Source organism: Lacerta agilis, chromosome 3 (assembly GCF_009819535.1).
Source record: "Lacerta agilis isolate rLacAgi1 chromosome 3, rLacAgi1.pri, whole genome shotgun sequence".
Taxonomy (NCBI): Eukaryota; Metazoa; Chordata; class Lepidosauria; order Squamata; family Lacertidae; genus Lacerta; species Lacerta agilis.
Window position 1 is genome coordinate 28,991,663 of NC_046314.1, and position 24,331 is coordinate 29,015,993.

Genomic DNA, 24,331 nt, shown 5'->3' on the forward strand with positions numbered 1-24,331 from the left:
AACCAACCGTTTAAATGCTTCAAAATCTTTAGATTGATCAGATGGCATTTGAGAATAAATCTCTGTTAATGTTCCACTAATACGAGCTCTCAGTATTTGCATTTTCTCCTCATCTTTTACTTCAAAATCTTCGCAAGCCCTCTCAAAAGAAATGATAAACGCTTCAGGATCGTCTTTATCTCTGAAGTCAGGGAATCTTTTTAAATCCACCCTGCTAGGATTTTGTGTGGAACTATTGTTGTTGTTTCTATTTTCTACAGCTGATAATTCAAGTCTTTTCATTTCTAATAAATATTCTCTTTCCTCCCTTTCTCTTTCTCTCTCAATAGTTAAGGTCATTTCTTTCTCTTTCAGTTCTCTTGCCTCTCTCTCTCTCTCTCTCTCTCTCAATATTTAATTCTCTCTCTTTTGCTTCAGCTTGTAATTTTAATTCTCTCTCTTTTGCTTCAGCTTGTAATTTTAATTCTCTCTCTTTTGCTTCAGCTTGTAATTTTAATTCTCTCCCTTTTGCTTCAGCTTGTAATTTCGCTAGCTCGAATTTTAAATTATATTCCTTCTCAAGTTTCCATTTTTCAAATTCCTCTGAGGCTTTAAAACTAGTCCCCTCAGCAGGATTTTTGTTAACTGTTTCAGTACTGGTTTCCTCAATCTGGGAAACCCCATTTTCTTCTTCAGAGCTTTCTACTTGTGAGTCCCTAAGAGCTGTTTTAGTCTTTCTAGGTGGCATTTTCTATTTATTTGGTGGTATTATTTCTGTACTTAAATCAAGGATGTTTCAGTTAAACTATTTCTTCAGGCTCAGTTTCCACAGTTTAGGTCCAAAGTCACGCCTAAAGTTACCTCAGTGCACTTTGTCCAGCGTACTTTTCCGACCTCTCACTATAAACCTTTCTGCCTGAAATAGTTTCAAACGCAAAGTATCTTTGTAACTCTCTCACAATCTCACAGTCTTAGGCGCTATCACACCACACCCTAGGGCCAGGTAATTCCTCTCTGAATTCCCCTTCTCCCTTTCCAGGTGTATGCGATCCCCTTCCTGACTAGATTGTAGAGTCTCACTGAAGTTTGCTTAAATCCTCTTTAAGCCTCACACTTCACACAATGCGTCACCCTTAAATCCTTCTTGTACCTTGGCACTTCTTGCCAACACTTTAGATCTTTGATCTCAATGTGACCACCACTTTATGTCTATCTTTCGTCCCGACGCTGCCACCACTTTAATGTCGCGGGCCCTTCGCCCTGTACAGCCCACCCCCGGACGTTTTACGGTCTATGAGTGCTGCACCAACGACAAACAGTCCCCAGCTGCAGCCCTTCAGACTACTAGCTGGATCCTGCTTACTTCATTCACCACAGACGAGGATATTGTGAACTAAAAAGATGTTTATTGCGTACAAAGCTTGTGGTTGCTGATGAAATAAAGGTTGTTCAATAAGCTTATAACAGTTGTCCTATACCGGCCTAATACCTCTAAATGTTACCGGCCTAATACCTCTAATAGTTAACTAAATATCAATAACAACGCGTTTCACAATCTCTTTATCCTCTCTGCTGACATCCACCTAAGACTCTAAACTCCCAGCTCTATCTCTTGACTCACACTTCAACTTCAACTCTAACTCCCCGCACTTAACTCCTCCTGCCCACACTTCAACTCCAACTCTAACTCTAACTCTCTGCCCACTGGGAGGGGTGTTTTATACCCAGGCTAAGCCCGCCCCTGAGGGTTCTAACTGTCAGAACACTTAACCCCTACCTGGCATGAGGCTAGTTCTCCACAACGCATTCCTCCTTGTGTGTGAAAGAGGGATGCTTCTTAAGATGGTGATTGCCATCAGCAGGTTTTTAGTATGTAATTCTATATTTTAAAAAGACACTTTGAAAAATTGGACGCCCTGTGAGTTTACTGCCTTAAACACACACACACTTTTGATCAGCTAATTAATTAATCAATAAATCTAACTAACTGATTAAATGCTGCAGTCTGCTTGGAGTGGTTATGGGATGGGGAACTCTTGTATGGCAGGATTGCTTGCTGACCAAGAGGAGAGGCTAAGTCACACTGCAGATGATACCAAAAGGAAGGACTCCATCTCCTGCTGAGCCCAGAACTTGGAACAGCCATAAACTATGAATGCAAAAAAGAAAAAGAAAAAGAAAAGCCCATACCGCTCCATAAAGGAGACTCCAATTGGTAAAAATTACAACAGTGACCTGTTAAAGAAAAACTAGCACCATGGATGATAAGAAAATGTCGTTCGACCACACCCGGCACGTGTGGGTTCATGAGTAATATATAATCCCAATTACTGTCTGAATAGACCACCCCACCCCACCCAAACAGCTGAGAATGGAAATTTATAACAGTCCTGTTTCCCACTGGTTCTTGTGAAGGGCATTCTTAACTGATGGTATCCGGGAAAGAGGAAAAAACATCCGTAGGGCAGGATTTCTGCTAAGCTACTACCACCTGCAGAGTTCATATACCATATACCGAATCTGCAAACCAGTGCAATGGGGCCTTAGGTCCAAACAATTTTCTGTGTAGCAGCATGATTGATTTGCTCGGCTGAGGGACAGCTCTTGCTGCCTTGCATTACACATGGGCTGCAATGCCCCTCGGTGGGAACAACCTTTGCACATCTGAAATTGCTTCAGGTGGAAACACTCGCTCTGAGCTAAGCCATTCTAAAGGAGTTCGAGATTGACCTGTCTAGAATATTTTATTGCAGAAATGTAGACCTGATGCCTTTGGTGATTTTTAAAATATGAGTCTACCTGCTGCCCAACACCAGAACCACTGGAGAACAACGGGAGGTTCCTGCAGTCATATTCCCCATACTAACCACCGAAATTGTTGCAAGAAAAATAACTTTCCACACAACAACAGAAGTGCTTGGAAGGGGGGGACGGGACCTGGATGTACAATCCTTGTACCAAAACCAGAAGCCAATCATCATCTATAAAGACTTTGGAGGGAACAGATATCTGCCGGTAATAAAGGCTGCATCTTTACTTATTGCTCAGAATGTAACAATTTCTCTTCAGATTCGGGGGCAGAAAACCTCTTTTAATCACCAGTGCCAGAGCTGGCATTAGCTTGCTAAACTAATTTCATTCCCATGAATGTCACTGTCATTTTGAAGCAAAAATTAATTAGAAAAGATTTCTGAAATTAATGACTCAAATAGCAATTCCTGCAGCTTGTGGCAGCCCTGAATAACATTTGTGCCAGGTCTTTTTAACGTTATGAGGCAATAAACAAACAGTAATTAAGAATCACTGCTGAAGATTGCTTTGTCAAAAGATAAGCGGTCCTAGATTCCTTGCACCTTTGAAATTGCCCTCCAAATGTGTATATGTTACAGAATTTATCCGTTAAAAGTAGATGTTTGAGGAAAATATAGGCCCCTAGAGCAGAAGGCCTCTTTTCATTCCTGGGGGAGAATGGCATCCAGCAGAAGCTCTCAATGGAGTATGGGCAAGTGGACTTTTGCATGCTCCTCATGCTACTCCAGAGGGTTCTCCAAACCTCTGGAACAGATTTCCAAGGAGCAAAGAAACTGGGGCTAAATGCTGCCTCTGGAATGCCTTTAGCCGAACTCTGCCTATGGGATGCTCCCACCAGATAACCTTTAATCAAGATCTAAGCAAGGGTTTCCCAAACTTGGTTCTCCAGCTGTTTTGGGACTCCATTTTCCCCAAATCCCTGATCACTGGTCCAGCTACCTAGGGATGGTGGGAGCTGCAGTCCGAAAACAGCTGGAGACAGAGTGGCATGGAAGCTTTCTGTCTTTTGCAATACTCAAACATAACGATGAACAATAGTGCTCAACCAGCTCCAAAAAAAGATCTTGGGGTGGCTTTAGAAGGCCTCAATTGACGGACAGAGATAGGAAGGTACTCACAAAGATCTCAGATATGATGTCTGATATTCCTGGAGGGCAAGGAATGCTAAAGGGGCTCTTGCCAGAAGATCAACAGGATTCCTGATGTTTATGCTTAATGTTATGGGAGATAGCAATGGCGCAAGGGACTGGCAGGACACTGGTGTGTGTGAACTAGGGGAAGGGGGACTGATCTGGGAGAGGGGGGCAGTGGTCTGTGGGGACCTGTACCCACCAGGAGGCAAACATCAGGGGCAGGGGAAACTTCAGAGATGGAGGAAGAGGAGGAAGAGGCAGGGTAGGTAAGTGATGGGCTGGGTGCTTCCCCACACTAAAAGCACCACTTTCTCCTGGAACCAGAAGAGAACTAAAATGGGAAAAGCAAAATGCAGGCATAGTCTCCGGCTACGTGAGTACAGCCTGTTTGGAGAAGATACATAAACTGGTGGAGGGGTAGGGGTCCTCAGTTGCGGCAACTGCTCTATAGATGGCAGACCTGGGAATAGCTGCCTAGACGCTAGATTGGTGTGTGTACGTCTCCAGAGCTGTAGAAGCAACTGCATTATCTTTGACAACGAAACTGTTAATTCTGCTGTGTGCTTTCCTTTGGGATGGGAAGCACCCCTGGCAGATGGGCAGGGGAAGTCAAGTCATCCTGCCATCTGATTTAGTGCCCCAGCCAGATTTCCAATGGAGCAATTTCCATCAGGACTACAGGCGAAGAAACTCCTTCCTTCCCACTTTCTAAAATTCCAATAATTATCTTCTTTATAAAAATAATAATTGAATGTTAAGTGAAGAGACACACTTAACATTATGCTCTGTTTGGATATCCAGTAATGCTTGGAATCGGGGAGGGCTGCATGGGATAACTTGCCAGTGTGGTGTAGTGGTTAAGAGCGGTAGACTCGTAATCTGGGGAACCGGGTTCGCGTCCCCGCTCCTCCACATGCAGCTGCTGGGTGACCTTGGGCTAATCACACTTCTTTGAAGTCTCTCAGCCCCACTCACCTCACAGAGTGTTTGTTGTGGGGGAGGAAGGGAAAGGAGAATGTTAGCTGCTTTGAGACTCCTTAAGGGGAGTGACAAAGCGGGATATCAAATCCAAACTCTTCTTCTATCAAATGTGGGATTCCTCCCCACCTATGTTCAGTGTTACAGGTGAGATAGCAGACCTATAAACACATAAGTGTATATATGGTATATGGGACTTGCTGTCTACCATATATATGTATATATATGGTATATTGGACTTGCTGTAGTTATCATGGCCCCTTTATGTTAGTTGTTTCACTTTATATAGATGTTTCAGAGGGTATATTGCCTAACTGTTATCTGTGCCGCTCTAAAAACTGTATTTTGTACTGTATTTTTTTTTCATTTTACTTTTATTTGTGATATTTTTTAGGATGTTGCAAACCATATAGAGGTACAGTCGTACCTTGGATCCCGAATGCCTTCGTACTCAAGACATTTTGGTTCCGGTTTGGAAACTTTTTTTTGGAACCCGAACGTCTGACGGGGCTTCCGCGACTTCCAACTGGTTGCAGGAGCTTAGGTTTACTTTAACCAGAGTTTGCTTCAAAAAAACCCAAAGCAGTGTCCCAACTCCTTGAACATCCAACTTACTAGAAACAATCACACACAATGCCAGAAATGAGGTAGGGTCAGGAAACCTTGGTTTCAAGTAAGCCCAAACCGTGCTGTGATAGCTCCCTTTTGCTACTCTTATTCTTATAGCAGAGAACACTACAGGTTATATGGAACGCTCTTGGTTATATGGAACAACCCTCATATAATAAAGAACAAATAAGTGTAATCTTGATTTTTACATTTTAATTTATGGTTATGGTTTATAGGTGCCATTAAGTTTTACTGGAGGCAACATTCACATAATATAGTAAAAGCTTTGTCAGCGTTTCCATTAGAGGCCATGCACTGAAAGAGTTTATTAACCAATTTAGGGAGTTGCACTCTTGAAAGCTGAATATGGATGCTTTATATCCAGCACAAGAGGAAGAACAGTGCTAGTTGTATTGGTATGAAAAAGGAGGGAGAAAACCCTCCAGCATCAGCTTTAGTTTTTCAGGCTATTTCTTGGGAATTTTAAAATTACCCCAGTAATCTGCTTTTAAAAAAAATTAAGCTAAACCATTGTAAATCTCAAATGTTCTGTGCTGTTAGAAACAAAGTTCACATCTCATATATATAAGGATATATCCCAAGGATGTGTGTGTGTGTGTGTGTTTGTGTGTACACACACACGCTTATCCTTAGGAGTGCTTCGGATGCAATACTGCTTTACTGGACGAAATTCTTTGAAAATAAAATTCTTCAAGTTTGTCTGATAAACCAGTTTCCGACAGCAATTGTCTGAAATCGCACTGTGACAATCGCTGCTGCCACTCTTGCGATTTGTTAACACATTCTGCAGCAATTTGGCATTTTTCTTTAACCCAAAGTACGGGAGACAAAAAGATGAGGCTCACATTTCAGCTGTAAGCCTTTACAAGTTGTTTAATTCTAAAGACCCAAGACCATCGTTCATGCTTGGCTACCACAATCTGGCTGAACTGGCAATCCTGTCTTCCCTAAATCTTCTGCTGATTTAAAGCTAGGATGCTCCTTTTCCTGCCTGGGGAAGGGAAGAAGTGGTTAAAGTGAATTTGCTAGGTTACCCTTTTTGGGGTGGGGGGAGCACAATTGGAAGGGCTGTTTTTGATCTATAAAACCCTTACAGTGCAATTTTATATATGTCTACTGAGAAGCAAGCCTCATCAAGCTCAATGGGACTTTTTCATAGATGTGTGTATAGGACTGCAGCCTTAAAGGCTTGAGATGGTTGTTGTACCTAGCTATCAAGTGCCCCATCCGAGCATGTGTAAGCCACTGGGAGGGCATACAGAAAGGCATTCCTCGCAGTGAATTAGGAGAGCCAAGGTTCAAACACCTGGAGAAGGCAGATCTGGACACAGTTACACCTGCCGTGTGGTCACATCCATATTCCGTTTCTACAACGTGGTTTATGTGGGATTGCTCGTGGAAAACACCCAGAAGCTTTAGCTGGTGCAAAATGCTGGGGCTAGCTTTCGGAAGCATATTGCTCCAGCGTTACGCAGGCTGCAGAGCTTCCAGACAGAAGCAATTTGCATGTATTTGCACGTATTAACCCATGTGTGCATGCTGGTTTGCATGAATTAACCCATGAATGGCTTGCTACCTGCCATTCTGACTTTGTAGGTGTAATTTCACTCTTCCAGTTCATTGTGACCAGAATCCGACCTGCAGATGTTGTGTACATAAAGAGTAAGATAAAAAGAGCAGGTGAAAATGGCAGAATACAGTGGTACCTCTGGTTGCGTACTTAATTCGTTCCGGAGGTCCGTTCTTAACCTGAAGCACCACTTTAGCTAATGGGGCCTCCCACCGCCGCCCCGCCGCCAGAGCACAATTTCTGTTCTTATCCTGAAGCAAAATTGTTAACCTGAAGCACTATTTCTGGGTTAGCAGCATATGTAACCTGAAGCATATGTAACCTGAAGCATATGTAACTACTGTACATCCAATTGGCAATAATGAAGTGGGGAGTCAGAGGGTACTCAATGCAGAGGTGAATAAATAATGGATAGTATTTAAAGAGTATTTGGGAAACTACTATGATAGCAAAAATCTCCTGGCAGACCTTGAATGGTTCTTGTAATGTACTTTGTTTATTTAATTTTCTGAAGGAAATTAAGGAAACAAAGTACAATAACATGATACTGTGTAAAAAAACAAATGAGATTCAGTGTTTTTTTTTAAAACTGGAAGTTTATTTTATTTTATCTTTATTCTTTTTTTCTTTTCTTTTTTTCTTCTTTACTTTTCGTTGTATTTTTCTTTTTTCCATATAGTGTATGTGCATAAATTGTAACACGGTAAATTGTTGTGTAAAGATGTGTCGAATGTTTAATAAAGTTTTAAAAAATAATAATAAATGAATGGCTTGGTACCAGGACTAACTATCCCCCCCTTAGAGTCTGGTTGGCCATTAATCATTGGAGGCTTTGAACATCGTCTCTTTGCCTTCAGAGGAACCAAGACCTCCAAAGGTGCCAACATTTGAGAAGCCTGGGCTAGTTCACCTAGCCGGCTCCCTCTTTGACAGTGTTCGAAATTCCCCTTGCTCTAGGCACATTTTTGGGACAGGGAATTTCCTTAGCACGAGCAGTTTCTGAACTCTGGGCACAATACTGTGCCTAAAATCTCAGATTGAAACTGTAGAGTGGAAGGAAAGGAGGACCTTTTTCTGCCTCCCCACTTCCAGCTACTCTCCAAAGACTGGAGAAGAGACCCTCTTAAGAATCTTAGGGGGGCGGGCAGGGGAAGGACTAGACCAGGCATAGGCAAACTACGGCCCTCCAGATGTTTTGGACTACAATTTCCATCATCCCTCACCCTGGTCCTGTTAGCTAGGGGTGATGGGAATTGTAGTCCCAAACATCTGGAGGGCCGGAGTTTGCCTATACCTGGACTAGACCATGTGGAAAAATCAACATTAAGATTTTAGCTGCAATTTGTTCACTTTCGGCTTTGTATTCTTGTTGTAAAAAAAAAAAAGTGTGTCTAGACATTCTGTTGTTGCACCCGCAACCTAGGTTTAAGGCGCCATTTAGTTCCTAGCTTTCATATCTCAGTTTCTAACGCTGCTCTTTGAGGAGCTAGTTGTTTCAATCGTTCTCCTGCTGCTGCGGTTTGCTTTGCTGTTTCTCCCATTTCTTTTACCTATCTGTAATTAATTACATTTCACTTTCCCAATTTTATTGTGCACTGCCTGGGGGGAGGGAATGTTGTAAGCTGCCTTGCTGTTAAACTGCAGGGCATAATATTTCCAAAAAAGGAGAAAGAAGTCATAAATGTGTTTTGGAAATATTGTTAAGACTATTCTCTCTCTGTCTCTCTGTCTCTCTGTCTCTCTGAAGGACTGGGGGGGGGGTGGCTGAGACCCTTGGCCAAGTAGCCATCTTGTGTGTTCTCTCCCTGTCTGTCTGTCTGTCTCTCTCTCTCACACACACACAACATTGCAAACCCAGAGGGGAGAGAGAAAAGGTGCAAGGAGCGGTTGCTGTAGCTTTGTGACTAACTAGCTGGGCAGGGCTGCACGTTCCTTCCTCAAAGTAGACCTCCAGCAGCTATAAGAGAGGGTTCAAGATGTTTTCGTCTTTGATGGTTTAAGAGGATATATTTTTGCTGCTTTTATATAAAAACGCTATTATTACTTCAGGAGGAAGGCAGTCTATAATTAAAATAAATGTTCTAACAAGCCACCAAGAACAGAATGCAAGGAACACCTAGGTTTTCCTGAGTATTTGCAAGCTGCTGTGTAGACTTTAATGTGAAGGGCAAGAACATATCCAGCATAGTTTAATTTGAAGAGCAGAAGCCTAATTAAAGTCTTTGATAGTTATCTAAAGTTTGCAGCGTGTTTCAAACTAACGATCTATTACACTCTCAAGTATCCTGTGTGGGAGGTAGGAAGGTATACAAAATTACACAGAGTTATAGCTGCCCCTCAGGGAGATGCAGTCTTCTAAATGAATTTGTGTAACAAAGAAATACAGGGATTCAAAGAAACTGAGAACTGAGGCCCATTGTGGTACATTTTCTACTCATGTCAAAAGTGAACAGATTCAGACGCAGCTGTGATAAACATTAATGACAAAAATTGGGATTATTCCTACTTATATTATGAAACCAGCAAACTGATGAACAATGACTCCATGAGGATATGTTTAAAGGCAAAAACACTACCTACTATAACCCAAATAAGGTCACTAAGTGATTTTTTTTTTTAGATACAAAATTCAACCAGGATTATTATTATTTAACTCATTCAAGTGAACCCATGGCTTAAGCTTACTCCAAATGATATATTTTTTTAATTAAAAAAACTACCCCCCCCCCCGCATCCTTAAATCCAGCTCACAGATACCTGTGGTAAAAGTCACATTTTCACTGAGATTTTCGAAAAGGAAATAAACAGCAGGCGTGTCTCCTGAGCACTAGGGCTGGGCAATATCTGGTTTTCAACACTACAATATATCACCAGCTAAACATTGTGCTATACTGTACTGCAATATCACGATGTCTGAAATATGGGTGGAGCTATGTAGAGGCACTGGTGGGCTTCACGGTTTTTCCTGCATCATGATTTTTGCACACACACACGCGCACACACAGACAGACAGACATCATGATTTGCAATATATCCCAGGCTCAAAATTATGAAACTGATATTGCAATATGGACTTCAAACCAGTTTTGGGCGATGTATGGATATGCCACCCAGCCCCACTGAGCACTGAGACATACTCCCAATCAACACCCTATGTTGATTTTACTCACATGCGCAAGGCAGCACAGGCGCACACTGACAACCACTGGATTTAGAGACCTGATTTTCCAGGGCTGCGAAAGCAGAGGATGCTCCCCACTTCAGTAAACTGCCCTTTGACTCATGGAGGGTTGTAAAGATTGGCAAAGGTGATGTGCGGAAGTTTGATGGCAATCACACGGGCCAGCTTTCCCCGACTTGGTGCCCTCCAGATGTTTTGGACTACAACTCCCATACAACTTTACAGTGGTACCTCTGGTTACATGCTTAATTCGTTCTGGAGGTCCATCCTTAACCTGAAACTGTTCTTAACCTGAGGTATCACTTTAGCTAATGGGGCCTCCCGCTGCCTCTGCACCGCCACGCGATTCCTGTTCTCATCCTGAAGCAAAGTTCTTAACCTGAGGTACTACTTCCAGGTTAGCGGAGTCTGTAACCCAAAGTGTTTGTAACCCGAGGTGTTTGTAACCCGAGGTACCACTGTAATCACTGCAGAGATTTGTGCCATTTACTAGTCCAAGACAACAAACACAGTGTGAGCTCCACTGTACAGGAACTTGTGTTTTGCTTAAATTACTTGGCAAGGCTCTGTGTACGGTGATAGCAGAGTAACTACAACATTATTACATAATAAAATAACGGCTTGGCTCTGGAGTTAAGCTGGCCCAAGCTGATTTCCCTGCTCTTTATCTTCACAGCAGCCACACCCCTTTTCTCCTGAGCTTCACAAGCTGCAGTCTACCCACTTCAAAACACGGCCCTCAGCGGAACATTTTCAGGGGACCAGAAAGCTGCCATGGGAAGAAGAAGAAGAAGAAGAAGAAGAAGAAGAAGAAGAAGAGGAGGAGGAGGAGGAGGAGGAGGAGTTTGGGTTTGATATCCCGCTTTATCACTACCCGAAGGAGTCTCAAAGCGGCTAACATTCTCCTTTCCCTTCCTCCCCCACAACAAACACCCTGTGAGGTGAGTGGGGCTGAGAGACTTCAGAGAAGTGTGACTAGCCCAAGGTCACCCAGCAGCTGCATATGGAGGAGCGGAGACGCGAACCCGGTTCACCAGATTACAAGTCCACCGCTCTTAACCACTACACCACACTGGCTCTCAATTGAATGTATGGGACCGCTGCTTCCACCAGCCCTAATGCACACACTTAACTCTGGATCTGACCCATGTAATTTTTCAATTCATATTTGATATGATGATGCAAAAGAACAGGGAAGCGGAAGATATAGTCAAATCACCTACATCCGATTTCTCCAAGCGAAAGTTTGATCATATATTTACCTTTGCTAGCCAGCAAAACAAAACGAAACAAAAAAAGTAATTGTGGATTTTATCCAGCCTCAGAACCTTTGCACAGTGAAGTTGTGGGCAGGATTTGAAATATAAGCAGTGGATTGCTGAAATAACTAATGAGAGTGAAGTTTACATAATAAAAACAGATGTATTGTAAAACAGCTAAAAAACAAACATTAAGAAAGGAGGGGTGGGAAGTCAAGAAGAAATAATAAATTATTATTATTATTACGTGGGGGAAAACTGTATATGATGATAAATGTTTTGGATTTAACAACAATGATATTTTGTTGGAAGCTGCCCAGAGTGGCTGGGGAAACCCAGCCAGATGGGTGGGGTATAAATAATAATATGTTGTTGTTGTTGTTGTTGTTATATTTAAAAAGAAGCTTTACACAGTGTAGCATCAATTCACTAATACAATGCAACAGTATCAAAGAAGGACTGCAAGTAAAACCTATGGTTTTTATAGGATATAGAATACAATTTGTTTGCACAGAAAGGATATCTGTTTTTCATATTTGACAGGGGACACGGGTTAAAGTGGGATTTAATACTAACATCTGACTAGGTGGTAACTGTACTCTTGCTGGTATGTATTCTACTTGTGATGGAAGGGCTGTGTGTGAAATCCCAAATTATATCTAAATTGAAATCAATCTGTATTTAGCTATAAAGGAAGGTTGCAATTATGCAAAATATGAAGCTTCACTGAAGACAGGATCTTTGAGTAAGTCCTTGAAGAAATCCCCCATAAAGCTGGACACCTTCAACATAAAAACATGGGTAAATTTCATTACAGCTTTTATTTTACCTGCAACCTTCAGCAAATTTGCAAGTCCCAAGAGCTTGGCAGATTGCTTGTAGTTTGTTGGCAGCTGCAGTAGACATTCCTTGATAAGGCTGAGTCGATCAGAGCACAGGCGCACTAGTAAAGAAAATACATTATATTATGTAGCAATGTCACAAAAGACAGTGCATTTTTTTATGAAGGCAGGAAGTAGTTAAGTGCACACGCAAGCTACATACACAAACATTACGAACTTCATCTTTAATTTTTTTTAAAAAAACATTATTTTTTTAAAAATCAATGTATTAGGATAATAACATCGTATATATTTATATAATAATGTATGGGAGTATATTACACTGCTTTTTTGTATACTGTTTCTTTCTGCACACTTTTGTTCTTTTTCTTTTCTTTTTTTCTTTGTTACACTTTATTTTATAATTGAAATTCTTTCAATAAAATATTAGTACATTTTTAAAGTACTTTGTTTCTTATGCTGCAGATATGCCCCAAGAAATATTTTAGCAGGAAAATCTCCATTTAATCAGTTTTTATTAAGGTGTGTGTGTGTGTGTGTGTGTGTGTGTGTGTGTTACAAAGCAAAAAGAGAATCTCCATTTAGAGAGAGGAAATCATCGTTGTTGTGCAAAGGTTGATCATTTAACAAGATGGAGAACATTAAAACCTGTGAATGCCTCCACTCTGGGGTGGTACAGCCCAGACACAGGTCTACCATCCCACTGCGAAAGAGGCCCCTGCTTCTGGGAAGGAAAAGCTGGTTCCTTTACCTCCCCTTAGTTCAGATGACTAGAAATTCAAGATTGCAAGAAGCAGCACAAATTATTTTGTGCACTCTACGAAGAACAACTTGTGCTTAAAAGTGGCTTTCCAAGTTAAGAAAGAATTAGCTTAAAGCATTAGGAACCTGCAAGCAGCTTTTTCCACCCATTTTAACTTCTGCGTGGTAGTCTTTAAAGTGTCCGAAACATAATGGATGCAATTATTTGAGAATTAGACCCTGTCCCCTTTTGGGGACCCACTACAGCCGCCGTTATATAGCCATGTGCTTGTGTGCACATTCATGACATAAAAGGTACTTTTTCTGAAATAAATTGCAGCATTAGTCATTTTCAGGTGACAGAAGGATCACGAAGTAACTTGACAGTGCACTTTAATCTCTCAAGGGGGAAAAAAAACAATAGACCGCAGAAAGCAGTGCCAGCACTAAAGCATTCACAGTTGACTGGCATGGTGTGGCAAAGGCAAAATGGCAGGTTGCAGGGAATGAACTATGAAGCAGGAAAATCTTAGCTTGAAAATGGCAAAGAGGAACCAAACCTGATACATCCGCAAGCAAGCATTTAGGATAGCAGTTGTCTGTAATCCACGGACAACATCCAAAATATAATTTGGCTAATGGAAGAGTCTTGTGTTAGTTTGAAAGGGGAGGAAATTCACAGTTTTTGGATCTTATTTTATATATAGGTCACAGAATTACCACATGCCCATTAATTGAAGATTTGCTGGTACCGTATTTTTTGCTCCATAAGACGCACTTTTTTCCTCCTGAAAAGTAAGGGGAAATACCTGTGCGTCTTATGGAGCGAATGGTGGTCCCTGGAGCTGAATTGCCCAGGAGCCCAAAGCAGATTGTGCTTTTTATTTTACAAAGAGAAAAGGGAGTGTTGAAAGGACCCCGCTCAGCAGCTGATCAGAAATAGATAGGGAGAGAGATAAGAGTCCCGGCTCCCTTTCAGCCCCGCCCTCCTTTGTTGAATGTGCTGCAGAGGGAGGTTGTTTATTTCCCCAGGACATGTGACTGGCTGATTAGATTATCTGTCTGGAAACAGTAGAAATGGCTCCTTTTCCTTAAGATTTTTCAGAAATGTGAGTTAAACCCCATAAAAATGGGGCTTTTCCTCTTTGTTTTTCCCCCTTTGCAAAAGGAGCTTTGCTTTTCCCCCTTTGCAAAAAAAGCTGCAAAACCTTTAGCTGATCCTCAAAAAAACAAACAAACAAACAAACAAACAAACAAACAAACCAGGGCTTTTCCCTTTGCAAAAAAGCTGCAAAGCCTTTAGCTGATCCTTAAAAAAAGGCCTATTGCCTTTGCAAAAACAGCTGCAAAACTTTCAGCTGATCCTCAAAAAAGCCAGGGCTTTTCCCTTTGCAAAAAAGCTGCAAAACTTTTAGCTGATCCTCAAAAAAACACAACAAACAAACAGGGCTTTTAGAGGAGGAAAACCAGAAAAATGTTTTTTTCCTGGGTTTCCTCCTCTAAAAATGAGGTGCGCCCTATGGTCCAGTGCGTCCTATGGAGCGAAAAATACGGTATTCTCTTCACTCTTTCATAGAAAGAATTTCTCAGACCTGCTTAGGACCTTTGGCCTTGCTAACCTCGTGATTTAACTGTACCTCATGCTACCAAATGGAAAACACACAGAAATACTGAAGCTTTTCGGCCGAGGTAAAACCCCAGCAATGAGAGCCAAACAAGAAATGAATAAGCCATCATTTGTATGCCACTTTCCCACAAAATTGTGCCCAAAGTGGCTCACAACATCTCATGTGATCAGTTAAGTACAACGGTTCAAAAAAAAATATGCATATTAGAAACAATTAGAAAGAATAATATAAATCCATTAAAAGATTTAAACAATAATCCATGCATGTTTTATTTGAATGCGTAATTCAATTCCACACTGTCCCTGGCTGCCCTCAGTGTTCAAGAAGCTGTATATGAAACAGGGTTGCTGTGTTCTGGTGAAATATCCCAGTACCAATGGTTTGGAAATAGCACAAACTTGCAGCACGCCATCTTCTATATATTTGATTAGGGTTAAGGCTTTTTGGTAAAGGATTAATAATCATGCCTCAGGGAGAATCCAGGTTTCAAATGATCCAGGAACGCTTTTACTAAAGTGTCTTGCTGAAGGGCATCAGACCAGGGGAGAAGCTATTACATACAGATAATAGCTGTCAAATTGAGCATATTAACTCACTGGGTGGTTTTACTTACTTATTTAACTAAGTTTCACTTAGAGTAGCCCCACCGAAATTAATGCACATAACTTAGTCATGTTCATTAACTTCAATGGGTCTACTCTGTGGAAAACTAAGATGGAGACCAACCATTGTGTACTATTGCTTATTCAAGCCCGTTTACCATGTTTGCTTCCAGCGGGCAGAATTAAATATCTAAAAACAGGTTAATTTGATTGAAACAAACAGGTGCACGTTCAAAACCCAATAAGAGAAAACTCCAGACACAAAATTCAGCACCTGATTCTAGTCCTTTACTTGCATATTCTGAACATGGCTTGAACTTTTAAAGCAGGCATAGGCAAACTCAGCCCTCCAGTTGTTTTGGGACTACAGCTCCCATCTTCCCTAGCTAACAGGACCAGTGGTCAGGGATGATGGGAACTGTAGTCTCAAAACATCTGGAGGGCCGTGTTTGCCTATGCCTGTTTTAAAGGGTAGACCTAAAATACCACAAAAGCTTTATGTAATACATAACTGTGGTGTTTGGTTTTTTTGTTTTTAATGTGTGATCTATTCATCCAGTTTCTAGCAGTACAAATCCATTAACACAACAGTGAAGACAGGAAGGTCACAGGAGTTGAATGCAGGATAGCACCTGTAAAATATGTCAGTTGTCATAAGGCTGTTATGATTTATAAAATAAAAATAGAGTTTTATTGGGCACTAAAGCATGGGAATAAAAGGAATCAATAAAAGTCCAAGTTCTTGAGGCACCTTCAAACAGCAGTAAAAGCCTCCTTTCAAACATAACTAAATTGTTACTGCAAAGCCATGATGTGCAATGGACGTCTTATGGGTTATGATAACTATTTTGAGTTAATCTTCTTGGCACATGTGCTTTGACAAAATAATAAAACAGAAAGGCCCATTTGTCCACTCCCTAAACTCAAGATGGAGATCAATAAACCTCCCAACCAGGCTATTGCCAGAATGACCAAATATTTCAAAGCACTGTTGCAAATATTACTAGTAAAGAGATTATGTTAATCATAATAGCACAACAGCAGCACAAGCAGGGGATGAGTGAAGAAACTACCGTATTTTCCGGTGTATAAGACGACTGGGCATATAAGACGACCCCCAACTTTTCCAGTTAAAATATAGAGTTTGAGATATACTCTACCACAGATTCTCCACCCGGCGTATAAGACGGCCCCCGACTTTTGAGAAGATTTTCCTGGATTAAAAAGTAGTCTTATACGCCAGAATATACAGTATGTGCATGTGTGTATTTAAAAGGGAAGTAATTGTGCGTGCAAGCCAACCCAAATGATTTAAACAGGAAAATTTGGTGCATAACTCTTTAATAAAATCCAATGAGACTTTAAAATCCTTCTCTTTAACTGGATTATACCCGATGCAAGCAATTTCTTTTAAAATGCTGTAAGGAAAATTGATGATACAAGATGATGTATATGTAGAGCTTTTTATAAGCCAGAACTTTCCGGAACTCAGTTCCGGCACCTCTCAGGTGGGCACCATTGTCATTGTAAGAGAACGAAGGAGGTGTTCATGGTGAGTTCCGACACTTCTTTTTCTAGAAAAATAGCACTGTGTATATGGTGCATATAAATGTGAAGATTTGAAACTTTATAACTAGCATTCAAGACATTTCAACAAACCCTATCACACCCTACCTTGTAATGGCAAGATCTTCACACCAAATTCTTCAAGATAGCTAAGAGCACGGATGAGATCCAACTCCTCTTGAACAACAGGCGGGCAGTCTGTAATAAGCTGTAAGCAGGATCTTAGAAGAAAAATAAATAAATGTTTAAGGATTTCAAGCAGCTTTCCTAATTAGTCAAAAAGAAGCATCTTCATTATATAAGGCCAGTGTGATAAACATGCAACACTAAACTATGGTTTGTTGCTACCGTGTTTCTCCTAAAATAAGACGCCGTCTTATATTTTTTTTTGCTCAAAAAAACACAGTATGGCTTATTTTCAGGGGATGTCTTATTTTAACCGTGTCGCATCGGTACGCTGCATAGCCATGCCTCCCCAGGCTGTTTTAATGGGAGGTACCACGTCACTGTGGCTTATTTTCGGGGTATGGCTTATTTTTGGGGAACGGCTTATATTTCGCAAATGCATAGAAATCCTGCTATGGCTTATTTTATGGCTATGTCTTATTTTAGGAGAAACAGGGTATGCACAGAAACTTCAAGAGCATGCACTAGTGTGCCGTTACAAGTGGTGGTTCTCTTATAAAGGCTTAAAAATTTACCACTTTATATAATGTGATCCTTTTATAACCAACCCCGTATTTCTTTGCGGATGCATTTTTTTATTGTAAATAATGTCCATTTATCAATTGCCAAAGCTAAGCACTTTACTAAGAGTTTACATGCCAAAAGAAAGAAGCTTTGTACTTAGCAAGCAATCATTTTGCACACGAATGAAGTAGGAGGAAAAATAAATTTCATTTGGCGTAGGTTCATAATTTTTTCCCCTCCAAGTGAAACTCTAGTAGAATTGCATGACTGCACAGTTCAGCAAATGTAACTCTTCTGTTATAAAGGCAAGAAACATACTAATATTAAGAAAGTGACGGCTGCTATTAACAGTTGAACTGTAACACCTAAATTATTCAATTAAAATTGTTTAGGTGCTTTAGATATATTTCTGGGGCTGGTGTGGGGATGTGCTAACTTTTAAATTCTTAAAAATTATTCCTTTAATTTTGTACTCCCAGCTTAGATTTGATTTGATTTTTAAATACGCATTGCAATTGTGTGCCGATCTTATCAATGAGAAGAAGCCATTCTGAAATGATTTCCACTTAAATGAAATTATCACTAGAAAATTGTTAATGCTAGATAATGAAACAGAGAGATTTCATCTGAGCTAAGGTGGTGTCCATCCCCCTAACAAGAAAAAACACCAACAGTGAATAACAATTATTTCAATTAAAGCAGCTTTCTCATAGAATCTATGATGGACAGTGAAGGCACATCTTGCTCCAGGAGGTACAATTGAAACCTCTGCTAAAACAAAGGGGGGAAAACTTCATTTTAGCCAAGAAAGGTTCGCACTGACACTCCAAACAGGATTCAATACCCTGCCCATCAGCTGTTCAATCGTGCTTTCACGCATCCATGTCTCAGCCAACTGCACACCTAAAAGGTGGGTATGATTTTGAGGGGAAAGTCTGTTGAGTAAAACAAGGAGGCCGGGCAGACAAAATTTGCTGCACAAGCCAAAGGTCCCCGCTGCCTCCTTCAACAAAATAAATACAGCCGTATCTTCTTCGAAGTAGAATGGAATCCGTTCTGGAAATCCGTTTGACTTCCAAAACGTTTGGAAACCAAAGCGTGGCTTCCAATTGGCTGCAGGGAGCTCTTGCAGCCAATTGGAAGCTGCGGAAGCCCCGTCAGACGTTCGGCTTCCAAAAATAGTTCGCAAACCGGAACAGTCACTTCCGGGTTTGCGGCGTTCGGGAGCCGAAACGTTTGAGCACTAAGCTGTTCAAAAACCAATGTACGGCTTGTGTTCATTTTCGTCCCTTGAACTTATACGGGCCTTACAGCAAACATCTTGCTTTTTCATAGCTGTAATGGTTACATACGTAGAATAATAATTTCCACTTCCAAAACCATTAGCTAGTATTTGCAGATTGGTACTGGTGCCTGTATTTCATGATGAGCCAAGCATAATCTAGGCAAAAGACATATTACCTCATTCTAATTGCATCAGGGACTAATTAGTAGAACAAGTTGCCTTAGAAATGCTTGAGCATCGAAGGAAAGCACTCAAGTATGCAAAAGAGTACAAAATCATAAAAGAACTGCCTTTCTAAGCAAATACCAAAGCCTAAAAGATGGGGGGGTAAAATATACCTGGCCAGATCCATGCATGTATCAGTTAGACTGGTTGAAGAATTGAAGTATTCTCTGCTAGCAGCCAAAACCAATTCAATGCTTTTCTCATAGCAAACTCTGTACTGTGGTTTTCCTTTAGAAGCAACACTGACAGGGGGATCTATTGACCAAACGCTGCAGTGCATCATTTGCCCAGCTAAATGGATGTTCTCCAGTCGACTTGAACACAGAAGACTTTCTGTAAAGATCTTAAGAATGACAAGAGCAAATGTCATACAAGCATTTTTTTTAATTTGATTAAATACATGAGCATGGCTATCTACTTGGGGGGGGGGGAGAATATTTGGAACCGCATTCATCTAAATCTAGACCGTTATCAATTAGATTTTGACAAATCATGTGCTGAAATGGAAACGCAATCTAATTTGCTGCCCTTAAGAAACCCTTTCCATTAATTTGACTACCAAGGCAGCACTACAGAGTTGACAGTGGAATCTCTGCAGGAAACTCTAAGACATATCCGAGGAGCCACTCTTTATGCCGGGGATTATTGCGGATGATGGGGCAAATGGGATTGTGCAGTGAACGTACACACAGTTTAAAAGACCACACAAACTTCAGAACAGAAGTATCCTTCGTGAAAATTATCTGTCAGTTTTGCACAAGCCAAAAAGCAACGCCACCCAATAATGTATGTAAGTCAAAATCTTCATCCTTTAGAAGCGACACAAATGCGAGAAAGGGGGACCCATCACCGCCCCCAGATGTTGATGGCCTCCAACTTCCATCAGCCCTAGCCAACATGGTCAATTTTAGGGATGACAGATGCTGTAGTTCAGCAACATCTGGAAGGCATCAAATTCCCTACCCCTATACTAATGCATTGCCAAGGTACTCTGATAAGTTGCTAATATTAAAGTCTATTCAGCGCTCCAGTCAAATCTAGTATCTTGAAGTAAGAGCTATAATTATATCACATTTTCCCTGACATGATGTATGTACGTATTGCTATTCATTTATTTTTTTTAAAAAAATAGCACATTATTATTTTATTATTATTGCCTCGAATGCAGATTATTTTCTGCAGAAACCGAACTTTGCATTTCACTTTAAATGCAAACAGGAAAACATCTATCAAAGTTCCATATGTACCGTGAGTGACGTTATTAAAAATGAACTTTCAGCTCAGTGAACCATTTAATAAACATAACAGTGAAGCGGCGAGCCATTTGTCTTCCCAATGTTTAGTTAGCAATTTTGTGTCAAGAGTTTCTGTATATTAAGAAAGTCAAGCTTCCCATCTATACATCTCATGTCTTCTGTAATTCTGCCATAGTTCATAACAGCTCTGTTTGAATGCACAGAATTCTGAGTGTTAAAAAAAAGCATAACAGAACCAACTCTAGGAATTTGCTTCCCCCCGCTCCTTATCTTCAGTGAGCAATAGGACATGCAGAAGCTTTTCCATTGTTTCCAGCCCCACTGGCAATCCTATATCTTGGAGTTGGCGAGGGAGAGGGCCAGAGTAGGTCATCTTTGTCTTCCCTGACCAATCTTGGCTGGGAACGTTTGATTAATGTGACATATTCCCTCCCTCCCGGCAACAGCATCCCTGAGTGCGGTTGGAGGATCTATGACTCTTCCCTTCTTGACAATAGCACCCCAGTTGCAGAACACCCTTCTTCCTGGCACCTACTCTTGTTATATTTTTACATTAGTTGAATATTTTCCCTGTCCTGCCTCTCCAGGCCTTCCTAATCACATGGGACAGCTGAATAGGTTGTGTTGGTTTGCATTGGGTTAATTTTAGCGGTATATTTTCAGTCTTTGCTTTTTTCCTGAATAAGGCCAACATATAAATCTTATAAATAATGCCATTTAATGTCATTAATAATGTCATTTTAAAAAACACACAACACACCACCAAAGCAATTTACAGCAGTTATATACTTTGGGTCATATTCAACTAATCTCACAAGATGCCCTCGCAGGGATTCCCACTAGTGCTAGAGGTTTGTTTTTTTTCCCTCAGCCACCTGCGCACACCCTAAGTCATCTCGGAATCTGGCCTGGAGGGTTGAGAGGATCCCTAGAAAAGATTTAGTGTGCACGTGGGGGTAGGAGAGGGGAGAAGTTTCTTTTGTGCAAGGAAAATCCCTGAGATGATGGTACCTTAGAGTTATGCTGAATATAAGCCATAATTCTGTTTGTTTTTGAAATCACCAGTTAATAATTACAGAAATATTTCTACTTAATTGCCTGCATAGCCCTGGCACCGTAAATAAGTTTTTGGCAAACATTTTAAAATTACAACAGAAGGTACCTGTTTTCTCCTCCCCCTTCTGATATGGCCTCTACTCTCTACACTAGGAGTAACAGGAACTGGTCGTTGGTTTGGCTGCAATTTATCAGGAGGTAAGGTGGTACCCCAAAATTCCTCTTCTTTAAAGGAGTAAAGTTGGTAACCTAAGTTTGATTCTTATCTAGATGTGAGCACCAGTCCCCAAAGTATGAAGGACTAGAGAGAATTATTTCTAGGAAAACTTAGCTATGGAAATCCTTAGAATTTAGCTGTCTTGAAACAAAACCGGGCCACTCACCATCCATGGGATTTCTGGATCTCGTAGAAACTACCACTATTGTCAAGAAAGCTTGATAGCAGCATGATTTGCATGTTCACAGAAAGGAGAACTCAGCATATATTTAAACACTTAAACTAGGATTGTACATCTGCTGACACAGATTCTGAATAAAGCAAAATGCATGTATGTCTTACAGCTGGTATGAAACTGAACTACCTAGAATTCCACTCAGTGTAACTGTATTCAAAAACATAGTGAAAAGCAGCAAGATTCACCTCATAGCATGTGTCCGGTTGTATGCATGTGTAGACATTCTGCTGCATATCCAGGATATCTTGCAACAATCCCATCCAGTGTGTCTCATTAACAGGGGGCTGCCTGCAAGACGCAAAGAAGTGAACGTTTACAAGCAGGTTCCGAGAAGTGTGATTACCAGAATTAAATGTTTCCATCTTAAAACTCTTAAAATATCACCCCCAAAGGTTAAGAGTACGTTCAGGTGTGGAAAAACAACATTGGTGCTTACAACATCTAGACACACGGCAGCTCAGCAGTCCTTAAAATATTCTGGCAAGATAGAGAAGAATAATTATCCCCATTTCAAAGATGGAGAACTGAGCTTGAGAGAGTAGGTTGCTTAGTGAGTCCATGACCAAAGGGAGATTTCATCCAGGAAACAGGCTCACTGTTATGTCTCTTATCCAACAGTTTTGCACACCTTCCCCCCAGCCCCAAAGCTTTAAGACCAAACCCTCCAGTCACACATACTGGGAGGGATTCAGCTAACTTGTTGCATGCATGGAACAAGGTCCACTAACACAACAAGACTTCCCCCTCAAAAAAAAAAATCTGCCCTGCAGAGTTAGAGGAACCCCCAGAATCAGGGGCGCTGACTTGTTCCCACATTGAGGGGGCATGGTCATGTGATATGTCACGTGATGCCGCTGGCATGCGCTGGACTGGGACAAACAAGCACAGAGATTGCCCTCTGTGCTTGTCTCAGGCGCCGCCTGGCTGGGGTGCCCCCTGCCAAAAAATATTGGGGGATCTGAAGCCCTCTCCGGCCCATATACCTGTCACCATTGCCCAGAACAGGTTGAGTGGCATGAGGAAGGAAATAAAGGTCATGTTTTACAAGCAGACATTTACCCGTGCACATACTCCACTTAGCGCTACCTGGAATTCTACCAAGGCCTACATTCTGAAAGGTTTAAATGGCTTTGCTATGCCTCCATCAAGAGAGTGGTACCATTCTGCTCTGCACACTGTGGGCAATGGATCCTTGACAATGGGGAAATATTTGTGCTTTGATGAACCATGGAGCCAAAGCAGAAGACATGTGCTGGAATCTGCCACTGTCATGAGCAATTATTTTATGTTCGACGAAGGGCATCAAAGGGAATTTTACCACCACTAAACAATCTTCCTTGTGAAGCAAACAACTGAGTTGCCTCCTGAGGAGCTAATGGCATGTTTACAAAGAAATCTGTCCTAAGAATTGTTTGTCTTTCCTGCTTGAGACCACAACTTCAGCTGTTCATGTTCTGACCTGGAAAAGCCACGCAGAACCAAACAACCATGAAAGCTCATAATTCTATGTGCCACCATCCGTTACTCACTTGCGGCCTGTGTGCCTGGTCAATCGAATCATCAGCTTCCGCGCTTCTTCTGGGCTGTCCTGTGTGTCTTTTACAAAGGATACAGGCTTTTGGAGTCCATGCTTCTCCAAGATTTCTGATACGCTGAAATAATAGTAGTCATAAAAGCATCATCAGCCATTCAGCCAAATCTTAAATCCTGCCTGTGGCCATTCTTGCAAATTATTGTATATGTGTAAAATTCGAATAAATATATATGTAAGACCGAAACCAAAACCAAGAGGGAGGGTGATGTTTATCCACTGATCAATGATGACTTGAAGTTATACAAAAAATACACACACAACCACGCATACCATTTGAGAAGCCATTTTGTTCTAAATATTTAGCACCATATCATTACATTCCATAAAATAATAGGAAATTTGATCCACCCCCCTAGAACCTTATAAGGAGATACTCCGGGAGGTGGGGGTGGGTTTTTTCTTTCTTTTTTACAATGAAACAGTCTATATAGCTGAGCCTTTTAAAGAAATTAGATGGAGGGCCTTTTATTTTTCATTCTCCATGTTAACTATATTGTCACAATGCTACATTACCCTTCACAATGTTACAGGTTGCAAGAAGGGAACCCCTTTGGATATAAACATGTGTTTATGGAAAGGTCAAGGTCCAAAAAGTAATTTCCACTAAGCCTGCAGTAATATTTGACCTACAAGCCCTTCTTTTGTAATAATCCTGGCATTCTGAACTGTAAAACCTAGCGCTAGGTTAATGAAGAAAATGTACTGGAAGAGATGAATGAAGAAAGGCACGTTTCTTACCTAAGAATTTGTTCCAATTCATCAACTTTGTCGTGAAGGTTATTAGTAATGTCTGTTTCAGGTCTGAAAGGATGTAAAAAAAACACCCCACAAAAAACAAATTAGTATGTTC

General features: G+C 41.0%; 1 protein-coding gene across 3 annotated transcripts in view; it reads right to left on the reverse strand.

The window, feature by feature from the left end:
- The window catches only part of NBAS (NBAS subunit of NRZ tethering complex), a 181,098-nt gene that overhangs the window by 73,327 nt on the left and 83,440 nt on the right, over window positions 1–24,331 (reverse strand). For all 3 annotated transcript variants that reach the window (XM_033143129.1, XM_033143127.1, XM_033143128.1), the window contains exons 27-32: window positions 24,220–24,282; window positions 23,417–23,539; window positions 22,073–22,175; window positions 19,234–19,463; window positions 17,029–17,141; window positions 12,371–12,484 (exon numbers count right to left, since the gene is read on the reverse strand). In XM_033143129.1, coding sequence (XP_032999020.1) covers window positions 12,371–12,484; window positions 17,029–17,141; window positions 19,234–19,463; window positions 22,073–22,175; window positions 23,417–23,539; window positions 24,220–24,282 — 746 coding nt within the window. The remainder of the gene's footprint in view (window positions 1–12,370; window positions 12,485–17,028; window positions 17,142–19,233; window positions 19,464–22,072; window positions 22,176–23,416; window positions 23,540–24,219; window positions 24,283–24,331) is intronic.